General features: G+C 37.5%; 3 protein-coding genes across 8 annotated transcripts in view; all 3 read left to right on the top strand.

Moving 5' to 3' along the window:
• Nucleotides 1-4,066: 4,066 nt before the first annotated feature.
• On the top strand, nucleotides 4,067-6,060 carry LOC109076694 (gamma-interferon-inducible lysosomal thiol reductase). The gene is made up of 7 exons (XM_019092368.2): nucleotides 4,067-4,260; nucleotides 4,590-4,772; nucleotides 5,033-5,107; nucleotides 5,212-5,301; nucleotides 5,377-5,529; nucleotides 5,617-5,685; nucleotides 5,783-6,060. Exons 1-7 carry the CDS (start codon nucleotides 4,126-4,128, stop codon nucleotides 5,846-5,848), a joined length of 771 nt encoding a protein of 256 aa, XP_018947913.1. The 5' UTR covers nucleotides 4,067-4,125; the 3' UTR covers nucleotides 5,849-6,060.
• A 168-nt stretch (nucleotides 6,061-6,228) lies between these two features.
• On the top strand, nucleotides 6,229-8,883 carry LOC109076695 (mpv17-like protein 2). Of its 3 annotated transcripts, XM_042718250.1 has the most exons (6): nucleotides 6,272-6,567; nucleotides 6,674-6,961; nucleotides 7,154-7,315; nucleotides 7,811-7,887; nucleotides 7,980-8,106; nucleotides 8,299-8,883. In XM_042718250.1, exons 2-6 carry the CDS (start codon nucleotides 6,772-6,774, stop codon nucleotides 8,331-8,333), a joined length of 591 nt encoding a protein of 196 aa, XP_042574184.1. In that variant the 5' UTR covers nucleotides 6,272-6,567; nucleotides 6,674-6,771; the 3' UTR covers nucleotides 8,334-8,883. The 3 variants fall into 3 exon arrangements, with proteins under 3 accessions (XP_042574185.1, XP_042574184.1, XP_042574183.1); XM_042718249.1 differs by having other exon boundaries at nucleotides 6,273-6,961; XM_042718251.1 differs by lacking the exon at nucleotides 7,154-7,315 and having other exon boundaries at nucleotides 6,229-6,961.
• A 96-nt stretch (nucleotides 8,884-8,979) lies between these two features.
• pde4ca (phosphodiesterase 4C, cAMP-specific a) overlaps nucleotides 8,980-17,167 on the top strand; it is a 41,542-nt gene continuing 33,354 nt past the window's right edge. For 2 of the 4 annotated variants that reach the window (XM_042718240.1, XM_042718241.1), the window contains exons 1-3: nucleotides 8,980-9,414; nucleotides 9,616-9,684; nucleotides 9,963-10,177. In XM_042718240.1, the coding sequence (XP_042574174.1) occupies nucleotides 9,643-9,684; nucleotides 9,963-10,177 (257 nt within the window). In that variant the 5' untranslated portion in view covers nucleotides 8,980-9,414; nucleotides 9,616-9,642. Of the gene's footprint in view, nucleotides 9,415-9,615; nucleotides 9,685-9,962; nucleotides 10,178-11,558; nucleotides 12,413-17,167 lie in introns of those variants that run through there. The other 2 variants (XM_042718242.1, XM_042718243.1) reach the window with 2 other exon arrangements.

Consider the following 17,167-nt stretch of genomic DNA (forward strand, 5'->3'; position numbering starts at 1 on the left):
ACTAAAGATTATGAGGTCACATGAATTTAAAAAATGTGCAGAGATAAACCACACTGATTATAATGGTCAATTCTGATTTTGTAATGACTTTAAATCTTTTATAATGTGGACCAATCAGTTATGCAATCAGGTTCTGTGTGTCTAGTGACTTCTATTTTACATGTATTGTAAAATGCATATATAATACATTGTTTCCTTTTATGGAGCTTTTTGACATGGGAATTTTTTTCAGAGAAGCAAACCGGCGTTAAACAGCTCTGTTCATGTGACTGTTTACGTGTATAAAGTCCACAGAAACAAGACGGTGCATTTTCATTTATGGGTGACGACTATGTAAAATGCAACTCTTTTGAAAACCTTCAAAACTCAAGTGATTTGTCACAAATGTTGCCAGCTGGGCTAAACTCTTGCCATTCTAGTAGTTCATTTGGTATATACACTCCCATTTTATATAAATATACAGGTGCTGATCATATAATTGGATATCATCAAAAAGTTGATTTATTTCACTAATTCCATTCAAAAAGTGAAACTTGTATATTATATTCATTCATTACACACAGACTGATGTATTTCAAATGTTTATTTCTTTTAATTTTGATGATTATAACTGACAACGAAGGAAAATCCCAAATTCAGTATCTCAGAAAATTAGAATATTACTTAAGACCAATACAAAGAAAGGATTTTTGGAAATCTTGGCCAACTGAAAAGTATGAACATGAAAGTATGAGCATGTACAGAATTCAATACTTAGTTGGGGCTCCTTTTGCCTGAATTACTGCAGCAATGCGGCGGGGCATGGAGTCGATCAGTCTGTGTGTTATGAGAGCCCAGGTTGCTCTGATAGTGGCCTTCAGCTCTTCTGCATTCTTGGGTCTGGCATATCGCATCTTCCTCTTCACAATACCCCATAGATTTTCTATGGGGTTAAGGTCAGGTGAGTTTGCTGGCCAATTAAGAACAGGGATACCATGGTCCTTAAACCAGGTACTGGAAGCTTTGGCACTGTGTGCAGGTGCCAAGTCCTGTTGGAAAATTAAATCTGCATCTCCATAAAGTTGGTCAGCAGCAGGAAGCATGAAGTGCTCTAAAACTTCCTGGTATACGGCTGCGTTGACCTTGGACCTCAGAAAACACAGTGGACCAACACCAGCAGATGACATGGCACCCCAAACCATCACCTCAAGCAACGTGGATTGAAAGTGAAGTGAAAGTTGTGACATTTGCCCATACTCGGAATTGGTGCTCTGCATTTAACCCATCCAAGGGCACACACACACCGTGAACACACACCTGGAGCAGTGGGCAGCTATATATACAGCACCTGGGGAGCAACTGGGGGTTCAGTGCCTTGCTCAAGGGCACTTCAGCCATTGGTATTGTAGGTGGAAGGGAGTGCTTTTCATTCACTACTGCCAGCACCGAGACTTGAACCTGCGACCTTCGGGTTACAAGTCCAAATCTCTAACCATTAGGCCACATTGTGTGCCTCTTCTCTCTTCCTCCAGACTCTGCGACCCTGATTTCCAAAGGAAATGCAAAATTTACTTTCATCAGAGGACATAACTTTGGACAACTCAGCAGCAGTCCAGTCCTTTTTGAAGCGAGATGCTTCTGATGCTGTCTGTTGTTCAAGAGTGGCTTGACACAAGGAATGCGACAGCTGAAACCCATGTCTTGCGTAGTGGTTCTTGAAGCACTGACTCCAGCTGCAGTCCACTCTTTGTGAATCTCCCCCACATTTTTGAATGGGTTTTGTTTCACAATCCTCTCCAGGGTGCGGTTATCCCTATTGCTTGTACACTTTTTTTCTACCACATCTTTTCCTTCCCTTTGCCTCTCTATTAATGTGCTTGGACACAGAGCTCTGTGAACAGTCAGCCTCTTTTGCAATGACCTTTTGTGTCTTGCCCTCCTTGTGCAAGATGTCAATGATTGTCTTTTAGACAACTGTCAAGTCAGCAGTCTTCCCCATGATTGTGTACAGTCGTGGCCAAAAGTTTTGAGAATTACATAAATATTGGAAATTGGAAAAGTTGCTGCTTAAGTTTTTATAATAGCAATTTGCATATACTCCAGAATGTTATGAAGAGTGATCAGATGAATTGCATAGTCCTTCTTTGCCATGAAAATTAACTTAATCCCAAAAAAAACCTTTCCACTGCATTTCATTGCTGTATTTAAAGGACCTGCTGAGATCATTTCAGTAATCATCTTGTTAACTCAGGTGAGAATGTTGAGGAGCACAAGGCTGGAGATCATTATGTCAGGCTGATTGGGTTAGAATGGCAGACGACATGTTAAAAGGAGGGTGATGCTTGAAACCATTGTTCTTCCATTGTTAACCATGGTGACCTGCAAAGAAACGCATGCAGCCATCATTGCGTTGCATAAAAATGGCTTTATAGGCAAGGATATTGTGGCTACTAAGATTGCACCTAAATCAACAATTTATAGGTTCATCAAGAACTTCAAGGAAAGAGGTTCAATTCTTGTAAAGAAGGCTTCAGGGCGTCCAAGAAAGTCCAGCAAGCGCCAGGATCGTCTCCTAAAGAGGATTCAGCTGCGGGATCGGAGTGCCACCAGTGCAGAGCTTGCTCAGGAATGGCAGCAGGTTGGTGTGAGAGCATCTGCACGCACAGTGAGGCAAAGACTTTTGGAAAATGGCTTGGTGTCAAGAAGGGCTGCAAAGAAGCCACTTTCTCTCCAAAATAAACATCAAGGAAAGACTGAAATTCTGCAGGAAGTATAGTGAATGGACTGCTGAGGACTGGTGTAAAGTCATATTCTCCGATGAAGCCCCTTTGCGATTGTTTGGGGCATCTGGAAAAAGGTTTGTCCGGAGAAGAAAAGGTGAGCGCTACCATCAGTCCTGTGTCATGCCAACAGTAAAGCATCCTGACACCATTCATGTGTGGGGTTTCTTCTCATCCAAGGGAGTGGGCTCACTCACAATTCTGCCCAAAAACACAGCCATGAATAAAGAATGGTACCAAAACACCCTACAACAGCAACTTCTTCCAACAATCCAACAACAGTTTGGTGAAGAACAATGCATTTTCCAGCATGATGGAGCACCGTGCCATAAGGCAAAAGTGATAACTAAGTGGCTCAGGGACCAGAATGTGGAAATTTTGGGTCCATGGCCTGGAAACTCCCCAGATCTTAATCCCATTGAGAACTTGTGGTCAATCCTCAAGAGGCGGGTGGACAAACAAAAACCCACTAATTCTGACAAACTCCAAGAAGTTATTATGAAAGAATGGGTTGCTATCAGTCAGGATTTGGCCCAGAAGTTGATTGAGAGCATGCCCATTCGAATTGCAGAGGTCCTGAAAAAGAAGGGCCAACACTGCAAATACTGACTCTTTGCATAAATGTCATGTAATTGCCGATAAAAGCCTTTGAAACGTATGAAGTGCTTGTAATTATATTTCAGTACATCACAGAAACAACTGAAACAAAGATCTAAAAGCAGTTTAGCAGCAAACTTTTTGAAAACTAATATGTAATTCTCAAAACTTTTGGCCATGACTGTAGCCTACAGAACTAGACCGAGAGACCATGTAAAGGCCTTTGCAGGTGTTTTGAGTTAATTAGCTGATTAGAGTGTGGCACCAGGTGTCTTCAATATTGAACCTTTTCACAATATTCTAATTTTCTGAGATATTGCATTTGGGATTTTCCTTAGCTGTCAGTTATAATCATCAAAATTAAAAGTAATAAACATTTGAAATATATCAGTCTGTGTGTAATGAATGAATATAATATACAAGTTTCACTTTTTGAATGGAATTAGTGAAATAAATCAACTTTTTGATGATATTCTAATTATATGACCAGCACCTGTATATGTATATACATATAATAAGCGAAAATAAATTTCCAATAGGCAATTTTTAGCTTCTTAAGGACAGCCGATAGTCAGTTTATGATTTCAGCGCAGTCTTCCTCGTGATAGGGCAATAATGTTAAAGCAAAGTTTTGCCGGATTTTAATGACGTCACGTAACTTCACCAATCAAAATGCAGCGCCGGTGTATAAGGGCTGGAAGAATGTTTAAAATGTAGGACACTCACTCCTTTTCATTCAGAGATCAAGGCAAGCTGTTGGACGGTAATAATGTTCGGTTTTAAGCTGTCTGTGCTGCTCTTCGCTGTATGTTCGCTGAGCAAATGCAGCGGTAGGTTTGTTAACTCCTGCAAGTATCCACCTTCACACTGGTGCGACTCTCAAGACATTGCAGCCAAATGTGGGGTAAGTGACTCGTGCATCAAAACAAAACTTACGACTTCGTCCTTAAATTTCATAGCATGAAACGATTAGATGCGTTTTATCATTCTTTTTAAACGACAATTTCACTAGCAAGAAAAACTAAAACTGCATTTGAAGTTGCATTAAATAGGCTACGCTGAATATGCAAATCATCCTGAAGTAATATTTACACTTCTCGTTTTTTGCTTTCCACTGTCCGGGAAATCCCGAAGGTTTTTTTTTTTTTTTTAAGCATTTTTGGCCATGATAAAGGCAGACGCCGAACTAGCGTAAACGAAACTGAGTGCTTCCCTTTATTTCTTCTTTCTTAGGTGCTGGAGCAGTGCATGAAGTTTAACGAATCAAAGCCCAACGCTTCCCCGGTCAATGTGAGCCTGTACTATGAGTCTCTGTGTCCTGGATGCAGACAGTTTCTTGTAACGCAGCTCGTGCCAACCTTCATTATGTTGAATAACATTATGAATATTGAGCTGGTTCCATATGGAAATGCACAGGTATATTTACACTCCCAACTGTTGCTAAGACAATTTACCTCTGTACAGACATCATATTACTTCAGTAACGTTACACATTATATGACTAGCATCTATCGCTATTTACACTTAACAGGATATAATCGAGATGATATTTACTTTTGTTCACACCTTGGGATCAGTTTTGCCACAATCTGCACAGTGTAAATGGCAACCAATTTCTTTTACACATACTAGTAAAAAAATAATAATGAATGTTAAAATGTTATTCATAATAATAGGAGAAAGAAGAACAAGGGAAGTATACCTTCATTTGTCAGCACGGAGAGGAGGAATGTCAAGGTAACATGATTGAGGTGAGGTTTTGCCATTTATTTCACCCCTAAAGCATTTTAAAGAAGACTTAAGGCATCTTGTTTAGAGCTGAAATAGGTGTTATAATTGTAATCTTTTCTGTCAGACCTGCCTGTTGAATATATTAGGAGCGAAGGCTATTCCAGTCATTTTCTGCATGGAGTCAGGAGCAGATGTGCTGAAAGCCGCCCAGCCTGTAAGGGGTCTAATCTATTATTATTTATTGTAAACCCTGGTGCAATGCTATGCTAATCTGTACGTCTTATCTCAGTGTCTCGGAGTCCATTTTCCTGATACAACATGGGATTCAGTCATGAAGTGTGTGACGGGAGATGAGGGCAACAAATTAATGCATCAAAATGCACTGAAAACAAATGCTCTGAAACCCCCTCATCAATATGTGCCTTGGATAACCATTAATGGAGTAAGGACAAGTACTTGTTTATTTACAATGAAACTGTTTTTGATCAGTGTTTCCTGGTAATTAAATGGCACAATGTTGTTCCTGCAGGAACACACAGACGATCTTGAGGATAAAGCTATGAATTCTCTCTTCAATCTTGTGTGCAGCTTGTATGAGGTTTGTTTGTAAACCTATGTTTATGATCATTTCGGTGTTATCTTGTAAGTCAAGAGTCCATCACATGACGTTGTCTTCATTCTTTGTGTTCATGCAGGGTGAAAAACCACCTGCTTGTGGTCAAGGGTTGAAGAAGAAAACCAACAGTTACTGCATGAACTAATCAATCACTGTGATAACAGCACTACTCATGTCAGGAATGGAGACCGTGTATGAAACACAAGTGCACACATGCTGCAAAGTTTTTTTTTTTTTTTATTATTTTAATCATTTGTTGTTGTTTTCATGTTTGTATGTACATGAAAGCCCAATTTTGAACATGGGTTTCTGCTGCAAACTGCAACTGCTGAAAACCGTTTTTTTTTTTTTTTTTTTTATACATTTTGTTTTTTTATTTTTGTTTGTACATAAAACTGTTTATAAGGACATTTTTTTTAGCTTTTAATTGCATGTTGTGTTAATGATTTATGTTTTTTTTTTTTTTTAAAACTGTTTTGTGTGCTTTAATAGAGGAATGCTTTCAACATTATTTTTGACCTACAAGATTAAAATACTTTGTTTTAAATGTAACAGCTAAATTAATAATAAAAAGGAAGCGCTCTAAAATCAAGAAATGATGAGCAGTATTCCGTTTTCAAACGGGACAAAAATATTGATGGGGTCAGGGTCAAACTGATGCGGCGGCGTTCTGCGCACGTTGACGCAATCTTGACGCTCTTGAGCGCAACGCCATTACGCATGTGACTCGTCACCGGCTCCTGCAGGCTGTTTTGGGCTCCGTTTGTTATGTGAATGAAATCTAAAGACGAAAATATTGTTGGAGAAATAATTGCAGCTGAAGTTAGGCAAAAGGACAATTTGGTGATATCGGAACAACTATAGGTTTTATATATCTATCTATCTGAGACTATTAAGGAACATGCTTTCCTTTCCATTTTAAGTTGGCAACACTTTTCAGCATTTACGATATTTTCTGCGTATCTTGTAGCATTTATCCTGGCGTAAACGGACAGAAGTTACGAATGAAGTCGTCAAGCGCTGATCGATCAGAATCTTGAGAGGAACTGAAGTTAAGTCGGCCTAAACATGATATCTCGTCAGAGTAAGGATTTTCTCATAAGGATCGCCGGTTACTGGAAGCCGCTGTTCAGAGGCAGATTCCTGATCGTGACTAACACGGTGAGCTCCGGAGGGATGTTGGCCGCGGGAGATTTCCTCCAGCAGACGCGCGAGACGCGGAGGACACCCGGCCGAACACGTGACTGGACGCGTACAGGTGACAGCTAAATAAACGCGCAAATGATTTGACCAAATACAGCTTGGCTTGCTAAAATGAGCTAATCCTTGTAATATAAGTGCTATTGGGTGATTACATAAAACTTTTATTTTTAAATGGTCTCGTGTGAATATCCTGTCATAAGAAGTAACGCGAGATTTATTAACTCTCGCGGTCTTGCGCCCCCTGTAGGTTGTATGTTTGCGGTCGGATGCTCTATGGGTCCTTTCATGCATTATTGGTACCTGTGGCTCGACAAATACTTTGTAGGCAATGGCATTAATAATGTCTGCAAGAAAGTGCTTACTGATCAGCTGGTCGCTTCGCCAGCATTGGGGGCCTGGTACTTTCTAGGTGAGATCTTGCTGCTGATTTCCTTTCAGAAGTTCATAGTCTCCAGTTTTATTGCAACTACACTACCTGTCAAAGTTTGCAATAATTAAGACTTTTGTTGTTAATATTTTTGAAAGTCCATGCAGAAATTTTTGATTAAAACGGCATATTTCTCTTTGAGTATATTTTAAAATGTTAGCATGTTAGATTTTTTTTTTTTTTTTTATTTTTTTTTAAGGATCAATGTGACAATTTGCCATCACAGGAATAAATTACATTTTAAAATATGTTAAAATTGAAAATGTTTTTACTTTATTTTTAATCAAATAAATACAGATTTGGTGAACAGAATTGGGTGAGATTTTCTTGAAAACATTAGAATATTAATTATTTCCTTATTGTGGATTTTACAGTAGTAAGGCATAATTAGATTTAAGATTTATAATGTAAGAAAAATGAAGTCTGGATATTACACCTAAGCTTGCTTGCTTATTTATTTATTTCATTTATTTATGGGTATGGGTATGATGGAGGGTCACACCTTGTCTGAGGCACAAGCAGAATTCAGAGGCAAATTCTGGGAGTTTTACAAGGTATGTTGCAATGATAAGCATCTGTCCTTAGTTCAACCTTGGTTAACCAAAAGTTCACTGCTGACAACGTTTCATAACATACTTGTTTTTAGGCAGATTGGTGTGTTTGGCCAGCAGCTCAAATGATAAACTTCTACTTCTTGCCACCCAAGTTTCGTGTCCTTTATGTCAATATGATCACCCTGGGATGGGACACTTATCTCTCCTACCTCAAACACAGTAAGAAAGTTTGCACATGGCATAATAATACATTTGTGAGAATTACTTAAGAAAGATTATATAATTAATAATATAATCTTGGTGGTAAAGGTTTATTTAACTCCTGGCAAGATAAAAAATAATGTGACAATCTCTTCGCCGAGGTGTAAGCTTCCTTGTAACAGGTGATGAATGACGTTTGTGTTTTTCCAGGAGACCGAGTAGAGGCCACAACAGAAGCTGAGTGAGCTGCCTGAAGATGTCTGAGGAAAAGGGAATATACACAGCTTCAATCATAAAAAATAATAAAATCTTTTTTTTTCAAGACTGTTAATGGACAACTTTCTGTTTTTAAATATCATATAACAGAATTTTATCCAGTAATGTCAGTTACATTGCACATTTTGCCACTGGAATTTACTTTTTGTTTTTGAATAATTCAAATAGTTTTGAAAAATTAAGTAATTGTAAACAAATGTATTTGTCCAAAATCTGTGTATTTTTGACATGTGAAGGGCAGTTTAAAAAATCACACTGTTTACATTATATTCTTATAATGGTATAGAATACAGTTTTTAGAGGTGCTTTACTGTAAGAAGTAATATTTTCAGTTTGGTCAGACATGTTTATAATAACAGTAGTGTGCCAATATTATTTTCATATACATTGGAGAAATGCTGTAACAGATGCTGCATAGGCAGAAACGTTACGTTACTATTGATTCTTACTGTTATGTTCATAAATGGCCTTTACATGTAAATTAATTTCATTTTTGTGATTATAAATTTTATGCTTTGGATAGAACTTTTGATCTCTGCTTCATCATTATGTGAAACTGCTTGATTTCATGATTATTTAATGGAAGAAAATAAAATTATTTTTGTGTGTTGAATATTACCTTAAATTAGAGTCAAGAGTTAACTATTTTTATACACTTTAGAACTTGAATTGTGAGGTTGAATCCAAATATAAAAGAGCACTTTTGTTCATCTATCAAGGCATCCATCTCTCAGTGGTGTATGACAGTTATTGATAGCACGTGAACTGCTATGCTGTCAGCACAGACAAACCTGCTGAGTGAGAGTGACAGGACACTGCTCGCCTTCATACGGGCTTCCAAACTGATAAAAACAGGTGTTCTGCCAGGATGTTCTCACAAACCATTTGCTTTTGAGCTATAAAGGTTACGTGCCACAAGTTAGGAAAACAATATTTTTTCTTTTTGGAAGAGACCAAAATTTTCAGCTCTCATGGATTGAAGATTATATTTGTGAAATGACATTTTATGAAGAAATCAGTACATCTTACCAGATCTTCTCAGTTTTAGTGGTAAGTGTTATTATCTGAACATTTTAACTGTTCATTATTAAACTAGTTGTTTTGAGTATTATTCATTGGCCTATTTATTGACTGGAGCTTATTGTCTTTGTCATTTAACTGTAGAGTCCAGTAGAAAGTATTTTGCCAGGCACCTGTAAAAGTAGTAGAGTTTCTAGATTTATGGTTTATCATGAACTGTGTTTTTTTCAGAGTTGAATTTTTTCCCATTTCAACAATATGAGGAGAAGCTCTTCTTTGAAGTCTTTCTGGACATCAGAGGTGGGTTATATCAGTTCATCAGTGCTCACAGTCATCCTGTCTGGTTGGATTCTCAATAGCTTCACTGTTACTATGCAAATAACCGATTTTTCATTGAAGTGCACCGTATCATTATGTATTATATGATATTATTGAAACAAAAAACAAACTAAAAGGGAATACCTCTATTTGGCTATTTAACATTATATGTTATTATTAATTTATGTTACTTTAATAGTAATTATGTCAATATTAGCCTTCACTTGTCTAGACAGAGATTATGTCTCTTTTTAATTCAGAGGCAATGGGACACAGTGAACCAGCAGGGCCTGACCGGATCCAAATCCATTCCCAGTCACCGTACAGTTAAGAGGACATTTTCAGGGGTCCTCCAGCTTCCCCGTCTGTCCCGCCGGCTCTCGGCTCAGGGAGATTCAGAGAACACCCCCCGCAAAGCCTCCTTCTGCCTCGGCGTCGCCAATGGCCTGGAGTCAGAAACTTGTCAAAGTTCATAGTAAGCTGCTCTTTTGTCTTCTTGCGGCACTTTGTATGATTTTTAATATTAACGCGTGATTTAAAAAAAGTTTTTTTTTTTAATTTTGGGTAGTGACGTGCTTTGCACGGTTTGCGATGAATGATGAAAATTTAGTTTTTATCGTCTGTTGTAAACAGGTAGGTCTACATGTCAAGGGTTAAACGAACTTAATACTAAAACAGATTTTAGCTGATAACCTAATACCACATGACCGTTCGTCATGTACCTGTTTTCAAAATAGTGGCTTCACGTCAGCAACTTTAGACGGAGCGGGAACACTTACTGTTGCGTATGTTGTTTCTCAAAAAATATATAAAATTTATATTTCCACTAAATGTGCAGTTAGCTACATCATTACTGTAATAATTGTTCTTACATGCCTATATATAATTCAGTTTTTCAATAATGAAATGGATGTAGTGTCCAGAGACAGAAATAGTTTTGCATGGAGACAGAAGAGGGAGCCATTGTTCTCTAAAGACCAGGAAGATGCTTCTGACAAGAAAACGGACTAAAGTTAGTAAATGTGCAGTTACACCTTATGAACTTTTTGTTTTAACCAAACTATAGCTTAACCTTTCAGGTAACTTATATCGTTAAGATATAAAAGTAAGACATGAGAAGGATAGCCACATTCTTTATTCACCAGATTAATTTCTGTTCTTGATTTGTTATTTAATATTATTAATAATAATAAAAAAACATGTAGTTACAAACTGTAAGTTTTGTTTCTACTTCCATAAATGTTAAAAAATACTAAGGGTTAAAATTTGATGCATTTTCCCTAGTGGAAAATGCATCAAAAGTGGCTCTCAAAAGTATTTCAAATGTCTAAAATGTCACACTTAAAATGTCTGAATGTCATGCCACACTTAACACAGTGGCTGAAAACAGTAATATTGTGAAATATAAAAATGTAAAATATAATGAAAATATAGGCTAATCTATTCCTCTAAAATTCAGCAATTTATTTAATTTCCCAATGTTTTTACTTTTTTCAGGATTCTTTGATGAATAGAAATTTCAAAAGAACAAAATTTATTTGAAGTAGAAAACTTTTGTAACATTATAAATGTCTTTACAGACACTTTTGATCAGTTTAATCCATCCTCACTAAAAGTATTAATTTCTTTTTTTAATGACCACAAATATAGTGTAGGCTATATTGTTTTAAAAAACGGTAACCTGAACAAAATGAAAGTCTTTCATTTTTATGGTTAAGTTTTAATAAAGGGTTTAATATTTTGTTTTGTAATGCAACAAACATATATTAAGTAAGTGTCTCTAAAGTATTAGAAACCTTTATTAGGGCCACTGTATGCATATTGTTTTTGTGTACACAACTCATCCAGCAGTCAAAGGATCACAGGGAACCTTTTCCTCTCTGATAATCAAAGCCCATGGGGCCCGTGATAGAGGGCCATCGTGACATGAGGCATGCTCTCTGTCTGACTTTATCTGACTTTGCTTTTTATAGTCAGAGCTTTCATGTAACTTCTCCTGGTAAATCTAGAGCATGTTAAAGGCATACTCATTTCTCAGAGGAAATCTGAACGCCGTGATCAGCTCTTCGTTGCACCGCTGGTTCGTTGGCTTTTCTGCGCACCAGGGGACTGGAACAGGAAGTCATTACAGACCAGTAAACACTGGACCTCGCTCACTAATAGTCTTAATGCGGAGGTGGGGCCACTTAGTGAGCTCTATCTTGGAGTCAACTCATTGTAAATCACACTGCCATATTTAGTCTGTTGGAGGGAAGTCTTCCAAGTTATGTAAACAAAGCTAGTTCACCAGAGGAGATATTCCATCGCTTATGATGGCTGGCTCCATTAATGCGCCTGTGATCTCTGAAGCAAGGCTGGATTTCTCAGCTCTAGTGAAGGGTGAGAGATGTAGACTGTGGTTTTTGTGTTGAGAAAGCAGTGTGAGCGAGCGACCCACCCATGCCACAACTAGACAGTTATTTTGCCAGTTGTGAAGACACAGGAACTCTGCTGCCATGAGCGACGTCCTGTCAGAGAGTTTAGAAGAGGAGAGACCTCAGAGACCCTCGCATCTCAAGCTGAAGGGGAACTCTCCCACCGGCTCCCCCAAAATGTCTCCGCGGGACTCTCCTCGGAGTTCGCCCCGCAACTCGCCTCTGCTCTTCCGCAGGCTGATGATGAACCGCAGCATTGCTTTACAGAGACGCTTCACTTTGGCTCACACTCCCAGGTAGGATCCGAATCGCTCTGAATCATTCATTTAGCTTCTTACCGGGAGGCTTGGCTTTAAAAACACAAAGGAGTCTTGTGGCACAGGCATCTACATAACAACACATCACAAGGCGAGTTTTGTGGCTGCTTGAGACATTTGCCCCCCTTGTCCAGAATTTGTATTGATGCTAACATTTCTAGGTACAATAATAATCACTATAATCAAGGAGGAGGTTTGTCTGCTGTGTGGAAGCATAAAAAGATGTCTTTGTTTGGGAGGATGTCTTGACCCGAGGTAGTTATTGTCAGCTTATCTCAACACTGATCAAATAAACTGTCTTTTTTTTTTTTTTTGCACGTAGTTGTACTGGTTCTTTCTGTTAAGCCCGGTAAAGTCCAACCTGGTAGTAAATTTAACTCTTAACTTTCTGAGAGAACAGGCTTTGTTCTGCATTATGTGTTTTTTCTTTCCTTTTTTTATAGATATAAGTGCATGTATACATTCACAAGGACTGCACTGCTGGAGGCAAAAATAGTGATCATCATTTTATAGTGAAATAATTTTATTAATGTTATGTTATTTTGTTGAATGTTCTATTTTTAGCTATCTGCCAAAACATTTTTACAGTGTAGTTTTTGGACATTGATAGACCTAAGTCAGCATTTCATATAACACTTGTTCGTTTGTCAGTGTGGTTTGCAAGTTCTGTAATTTGTCGCCTTTCAGGTCTGGCAGTTTCTTTTTTTTTTTTTTTACTCTATCGTTGTGATGCAAAGCTGAATTTTCAGCATCATTACTCCAGCCTTCAGTGTCACATGATCCTTCAGAAATCATTCTGATTTGCTGCTCAAGAAACATTTCTTATTATCAGTGTTGAAAACAGTGGTGCTGCTTAATAGTTTTATAAGTTTTTTCTTTTTTTAGAAATCTTTTGTAATATTGTAAATGTGTTTATTGGTCACTTTTGATCAATGTGTCCTTGCTGAATAAAAGTATGAATTTCTTTTAAAAGATGTTTATGATTATGAATTTTTTGTTGGTATTATGTGTTACCTCTATTGATGAATATTAGATTTTTTGGAATATATTTTCTTTCTTTCTTTGACCTTCAAAACATCCTTAAATTGGACAATCACATGATTCAAACCATGTGAATATTATATAATTGCTGGGTTTTGAAGATTGCCATGAACAAAACCAGTTAAAAACCTCAAAACTGGCCCTTTGGAATCCAGTGCCAAAACCCATCTCTAACGCCTGTGCTTTTAACATGTTACAGCCTTTGTTTTTGAGCTGTTTTTGTGTCTGTTAAACTTCTAAGATTTGAGGAAGTCAGAGGCTGCAACGCTCTAAACATCCCCAGCCATACACGCACATGCAGTAAATGTTGAGAAATCATAAGCAGAGCTCAGAGGAGGTGTTATACTTAAAAACTGTGAAAAAGACATTACTTCAAATATTTACTAACTGATTACAGTTATCAAGTATTTTGCCAAGAGGTGACCAGTGAACTCAGAAGTTGTTTATCAGAGAATAATTCTGCAAGGGAACCGTTTCAGCGGAAATGTTTAAACACAGGTCACCGTGTTCATGTCAGCTGGTTTGTGTGATGGCAGTGGAAAGAGTCAATCTGTCATCTGTCTAATGGACGCTCTTGGCTCAGTGAAAAGTGGAAGTCCACACAGGTCAAATGTGACTTTTAAAGCTGAAAAGATCTTTCTTGTGTATGTCAAGTTTTTGGGAGAAAGAAAGAAACAGGCTGTTGGAGAGTTATGGCAGGATGGTGAATGAACAGGAACGATTAAACAAGCCATATCTCTGTCAGAATGCTGTCCGCAAGAGATGAAGCAAATCGACTTTATTTAACATTAGTGTCAGGAAATTTGAAGTGTTTTTAACAGAATGTTACAGGGTTACAATAACAGGAGATATGTTTGCTCCAAGAAGTCCTTCCACATTATGGTAATGTATCTTCAGAAGCTTTTCTGGTTCTTATTTCAAGAAGTCCGCTATAGAGATTAACACATCTCATCATGGCAAATATTTTGACCCATAAATCCCTCAATATTTAGTAAGCTGATTCTGTGCTACGCTGCACATAAAAAGCATGTGAGTTCAATGAAGTAACATAATCTGTACTGTGGGAAATGTACCTTCCCCAGATTCTCTACCACCTTGTTTATTTAGTAAAGGTTTTTTACAACCAGAATTCAAGGGTGTCTTTGTAACAGCTTCCTCTGCTTTAACAGCTTTTCAGAGATGCTGCTAGATATGTTTTGCATTCAAAACTTGTTTGTAAGTCTCACGCTGCTCTTGACGTTCTTCTTAAGCGTTATGCTGTCATGTGCTGATCTACCTCTCAAGACTGTTTGGCTGATATCAACAGCCTGAGTTCAAGCACCTGCAGCAGCCCTCACCTCCCACATCCTCGCCTCACCCATAAACAGATCAACTAAAACTTTATATCTTCTCTCCTCTTGTCACTTACAGGCTGCCAAATCATCTGCACGTATTTTTGCAAACATATAAAGACTAGGTTCTTTTGTAGTAGGGTAGTCAACAAATAACAACTTTGTGTTTTAGGTTAAAATATAATACTAAAGAAAATATAGCAGCAAGCAGTGATTACCGGGGTTCAAGTGCTTTAAAAGGCTTTAAAGCACATATAAAATAAGACGTTACATATTATTTAATAAGCCTATAACCACCTAAATCAAGGCACTGTACCAAAGAAATATGATTTTTTTTTACATTTATGACTGTTATAGCAGCAGCTGTGGTCCGATCTACCTAAAACTTTGCATGCTTGTTTAGAATCACCTGTCACATGTCCTTACCAGGTTTTGTCAAGTTTTGAGTTTTCGTTTAGGCTTTATAGGCTTTTGGGTATAATTGGACAGGCCCCATTTCTAAACAACCATGTTATAGCTTCCCAAATGGTAAATTTCAACATTTTTTGGAAAATTATTGATCTAGAGAGTCCAGAGAATTGTACTGCAGTGTTTTTTCCAGATTGAGCAAAAAACCTAGGACTAGTTCGCAAAAGTCATAATGGTTTGATTGACAGCAGTCGTTCTAGAGGCAAAGTTTATCGGAATGAGGAGGTCTATCGTATGATACGAATATTGTGTGTATGTGTGGAAAAACCGCACAGTATACAATTGTTTATACCCTTGAAAAATTGCCAACCAGTGGCTGATTTCTTTCAAATTTCTCACAGACGTTTAGGGCTGTGAGTCAAACAGGCTAATAGTTGCTCAAAATTCATCGGCTAATGGCGGCCATGTTTTTTGAGATACGCAAATGTCCTTATAGCTGCTTGTGGCACTTTGGACCAAGACCGTGCGTGCCGCTTTCCATGTTGATAGGACAAACGAGTGCATAGATATGGCCAATTTTATGTTTTTTTCCCGTTTATAGTGCCAACAAGTATCCAAGACTTTTTTCATGTGACCTCAGATTCAGCTCTTACATACACATTGTGAGTTTGGCGAAGATATCTGATTCTGTTCTAAAGTTATAGCCATTTTAGTAAAGGCGGGACTGCCCCTTTCAAACATTTTGGCATCCCTTTGCGTCAGAGAGTAGAAAGTTAAATTTCTTTTTGATAAGTATTGATATTCACTCTCCAGAGAATCTTCCCTGGTTGGGTTCCGATCGGGCGAAAAACGTAGGACTAGTCCACAAATGTAGGTTTTAAAAAAAATGCAAAATACCTGAAAATTTCACCAGGGTGATGCACAAATCCAAGGTGTGCATTTTGTGCAGCGTGAGCCAAGGATTCCAACGACATAAGACACATAAGACAATCAGGCCGATTGGGGCGAGCCTTGTTGATGTTGTAGGCAGTGTTAGTACGATCATCCCGTTCCACATCAAGTTTCAAGTCTCTATGACATAGTTTTATCTGCCCGATCAGTTTTACATGGAGATTGCTGATCCTTGGCCATTCTTACAATTACAATAAGGTTTCAGCACTACGCTCTTGAACCCCTAAGTATCAAAAATGTTTGTCCTATGTAGGATAATGGGATGGTGGAGCTTATCCCAGCATTTTAGGCCATTATTGCAGTATATTAAATTTAATGTTATTTTATAGAAAATGTTTTATAGAAAATGCCACTTAAAACTGTTTTAGAGAATAAAAAGTATGTCACACTGCAGGCATTTTAGGACAGTTTTTTTTTTTTAAAATGAATGCTGATGATTCTTATTCAGTTTTTCTTATTCTATTATTATTCTATGTGGAGGCATGCAAGTTTGTATAAATAAACAGTGGAAATAGTAGTAAAGATTTTGGATTTATATTGCAGGTAAAATGTATTTGCAGTTCATAATAAGGATAGTTTTCTACAGGACTATTTCCACTGTCATCTAAATTACAAAAAATAGATAAATTCGGTTTATGGACCAAATACAAGAGAAATGTATAATATAGTAGAACATAGTATAGCATAGCATAGTATACCATAGATAGATATTTTTTTTAGGCTAATATGTATTTACAGTTCACAAAAAGGATGGTCAGACTGCAGTACTATTTCCATATTAACCTGAATTGTTAAAAAAATATTATTTATGTTTATGGACAGAATATAAGAGAAAAAAAATTAAAGCAAAGAGCCAGTAAAATGTCAAGTCAGCTACTCAGAAGGAGCTTCTTTTGTACCTTTTGTACTGTACGTGGTAAAATACTGTATATTTTGTGTCCACTGGAGGGTACAGCTGTGTGGCTTCCTGGTCTTTTCCCTCACTTGACGTTCCTGTCATTTT

This window comes from Cyprinus carpio, chromosome B2 (genome assembly GCF_018340385.1).
Source record: "Cyprinus carpio isolate SPL01 chromosome B2, ASM1834038v1, whole genome shotgun sequence".
NCBI classification, from domain to species: Eukaryota; Metazoa; Chordata; class Actinopteri; order Cypriniformes; family Cyprinidae; genus Cyprinus; species Cyprinus carpio.